Source organism: Notothenia coriiceps, unplaced genomic scaffold (genome assembly GCF_000735185.1).
Source record: "Notothenia coriiceps isolate Sejong01 unplaced genomic scaffold, NC01 NC01_scaffold00008350, whole genome shotgun sequence".
NCBI lineage: Eukaryota > Metazoa > Chordata > Actinopteri > Perciformes > Nototheniidae > Notothenia > Notothenia coriiceps.
This window is the reverse complement of record NW_011341051.1, coordinates 1-3,568: the sequence shown is the minus strand read 5'-3', so window position 1 is coordinate 3,568 and position 3,568 is coordinate 1. Positions and strand designations below refer to the sequence as shown.

At 39.7% G+C, this 3,568-nt stretch overlaps 1 protein-coding gene across 1 annotated transcript; it reads right to left on the bottom strand.

The window, feature by feature from the left end:
* Positions 1-1,326: 1,326 nt before the first annotated feature.
* LOC104944551 (VIP36-like protein) lies at positions 1,327-2,933 on the bottom strand. Its single transcript, XM_010770099.1, has 3 exons — positions 2,820-2,933; positions 2,450-2,567; positions 1,327-1,832 (listed from the first exon to the last, which is right to left on the bottom strand). The coding sequence occupies exons 1-3, from the start codon at positions 2,901-2,903 to the stop codon at positions 1,735-1,737; spliced, it is 300 nt and encodes a 99-aa protein (XP_010768401.1). The 5' UTR covers positions 2,904-2,933; the 3' UTR covers positions 1,327-1,734.
* Between the last annotated feature and the right edge of the window lie 635 nt (positions 2,934-3,568).

Here is a 3,568-nt window from a genome sequence, read left to right as displayed (position 1 = left end):
TTAGAAATAAAGACTTAGAAATGGGCAATAGGTGGGTCATCTCATGAGGAGATGGTGAAATAAGATGGAGCCTCAACAACCCTTAAACAATAAATAAAGTACTTCAGGTCATACAAAAACATTCAACCTTGAGGTGAGACGACAATGCACGCTTGAACAAAGTCAGAGTAGGGAGAGATCTGATGGTAGCAGGTAAGTTATTCCAATCAGCAGGAGCTTTAAATTTGAAGGCTCTTTTGCCAATGTCCTTTTTAACTAGAGGAACGGTGAAGAAGAGCTGAGAGGTATGTCTAACTTGGTGGGTTGATGTAAAACGAAAGAGATACTGTTTCAAATATGGGGGATAATTAAAGTTGAAACTTTTATAAATGAACTCAAGCCAGTGCAAATGTCTTCTCAAATCAGGAGAAGGGAGATTGAGGTTTAGGTACAGTGCACAGTGGTGTGTATGGAAATCACAACCGAGAATAAATCTACACATTCTATTGTAAGCAATGTTTAGCGGGGCTAGAACAGATTTCGGAGCATTGAGATAAACAACGTCACAATAGTCTAATAAGGGAAATAGCAGTTGGGTAGCAAGTTTTTTCCTAACTTTTAAGGTAAAACAGTGCCGAGAGCGGTAAAGAGTACCGAGACCAAAGTTTACTTTATGCAGTATATGATCAATATGAGGTTTGAATGAAAGGTTAGAGTCAAGCCATACCCCTAAATATTTAAAACTGTCAACTCTATGCAGAATTGTACCATCATTGCAAGAAATATCACATGAGCCAGTCAAAGATTTGAGTTTGTGTCGGGTACCAAAGATCATAGAGAAGGATTTAGTTTTGTTCAAAAGTAACTTGTTCTGGAATAGCCAGTCTTGCAGGAGGGTGAAATCTGACTGGAGTGAAACTTGAATTTGAGAGAGATTTGGTTTTGATGTGTAAATAACGGTATCATCTGCATATAGATGAACATTACAGTTTTGAAAAATGGAGGGCAAATTGTTTATATAAATGGTGAAAAGTAGTGGTCCAAGTGTAGAGCCCTGAGGTACTCCACTATGCTGTATAAGGAGATCAGAACTTTTCCCATTCAAAATAACACACTGTTTTCGATTATGTAAATATGAGCTAAACCAAAGTAATGCACTTCTAGAAAGTCCAATAGCATATAATTTATCAAGTAGTAAATAGCGATCAACAACATCAAAAGCTTTGGTAAGATCAATAAAGATGGCACCAGTTAATTTCATTTCTCCCTGCAGCAACAGTGAGGCACTTAAAACACTCCGGCATTGTTTCAAAAAACTCACAGCGTTGTATTTGATTTATCAAGTCCTGCAGCAGTAGTGCCACTGAAGAGACACACTCTGAGTGGCTTCAAAGGTATGGTAGATCGCCACAGTTAGTGTTCTAATCTTTCAAAATGATGAGCGGACGTCAGATTTTCTCCGTCATTCAGTGACCAATAACACAACCTCTTGAACAGAACTAAATGAAATGGCCCAGCTAGACATATAAACATCTGCCAGTGCTAGGCGCATATCCCCTAATGTGACATTGAGGGGAAAAAGGGCTGAAGTTTGAACATATGTATGTGACAAAACAACATAGGATGGTGAACTGGTAAAGATTTAGGGATAAACAGATGGCTGAAATTACTTCAACGCCGTGTCCTCAGCACATTGGAGAGGGTTGCAGAAAGAGATGATTTCACTCAACAAAAAATACCAACAGGACAATAACTCTAACTGTCACTCACATCATGGGTCTTGTCGGCATTGGGGTAAGTGTCCAAAAGTATTCCAAGTCCAACAAACTGATCCATGTTGCCAAACACAGGACCTGCAAAGTGACGGTGAGGTCATCAAAAAGCACAGATTATTTGAGTTGTTTGTTAGAGGCCTATGAAGAAGGCTTATGCACTCGAGTCATACAGACAGGATTGATATTATCTGGGAACTTGACATGCTATCTTTTGGCTTTGCACCAGAAAAATACCTTATTCTTCTTTTAGAACCACCTAAGCAACTTCGGCGATAGTTACATTTGGAGTTAAAACACTGTAGACCTCTGATTGGTCAGAGAGAACTGTCAGAGGGTCACTACATACTACACAAGCCGTGCATTTTTGTATAGCAAACTACTACCTCACATATGCTTGACCGAATACCTTTTTAAATGGCAGTTGCCAAATGTACGCCATACTGTCACGGCTTTCAAAATGCTGAGAAAAAAATAATCAAGGGAGTGTTTTAGATTTATTAAAAGCAACAAGATTAATAAAAACATGTAGGAAAGTTTGAAATCTCATCAGGAAAGCATTCACCTATGAGTGGGGAAACTCATTTCAAAAAACGAGATATTAAAGAATATCGTCCTAGAAAAACTGGGGTTCATCCCGTTTGTTTTCACATTACATTAAATCATTTCCACGTCTAGCCTTGATCCAGTCCACCTACCGTTCTGCATGCGATCTTTGGTTAACCAGATAGCCATGCCATCCCCATTCAAATTCTTCTTTCCAACGCCGTGGATTTTGAATTGCACCTTGAGCTCCCAGTCCCGCTCGAAAAACGGCTGGAAAGAGACAGCAATGAAGACGAGCAGGTTATTCTTTTGTATGTGCAGACAAAATTTGTCAACGGAATTTAGAAACAAGCTTAACTCTTATGATTTTGAACATTTTTTATCTTACTATCATACCAAGGTGATGGTGAGAGGTTAAGTTAACAAGACAATTTCAGAGTTACTGTGTTAAAGTGAGGCAGATGGTGTGAGGTTAGGGTGTCTGTTAATTATGTATTTGGATGTTTAATGCAGTGGACTTACAATTCGACTCCACACTGCTCCCTGTCTGCTCTGCAGGTCCGGGGTCAGCCTCACATGATCAGGTGTAACCATAGCAGTGCCCATGAGATCCCACTGGGACGAACTAGAGAGACCCAAGCCTGCAAAACAGTAACATTGATGTCCCCTGTGAGCTCCATCTGTCCCTTTCAAACTAAAGTCAATGAACAACGCAGCAGAACAGGCAGTTATTGGTCAAAATCCCTCTAAATGCTGTGTATTCTATTCAATTGTACTTGAACGGGAAAATACACATCAGCTAAACACCAACTCCAGGGGCCGTATTCACAAAGGATCTTAGGGCTAAAAGTAGCTCCTAACTGGCGAATTTAGGAGAAACTCCTAAACATAATGGGCGTGTCAGTCTTAAATTTAGGACTCCTAATTTTATTCACTAAGAGCAATTCACAAAGTATTTTAGGCCTAAAAGTAGCACCTAAGTTTAGGAGAGCTTAAAAGTCCTCGAGAGGACTCCTAACTCAGTAAGACCTATTCACAAAGAATCTGAAAATGGCTGCGAGACGAAATGTTTTGGAGACAATGGAAGACTGTGAATTGATCAAGAGATATAGGCTAAATCGTGAGGGTATCAAACTTGTTGTGGAATTAGTGCGGGATGCAATAACATCCCCGACTAACAGGAATAACCCGATTAGTCCGGAAATAAAATGTTTGGCAACACTACGATATTTAGCAACAGGGAAAATGCAACTTTGCAATGCCGACGATTT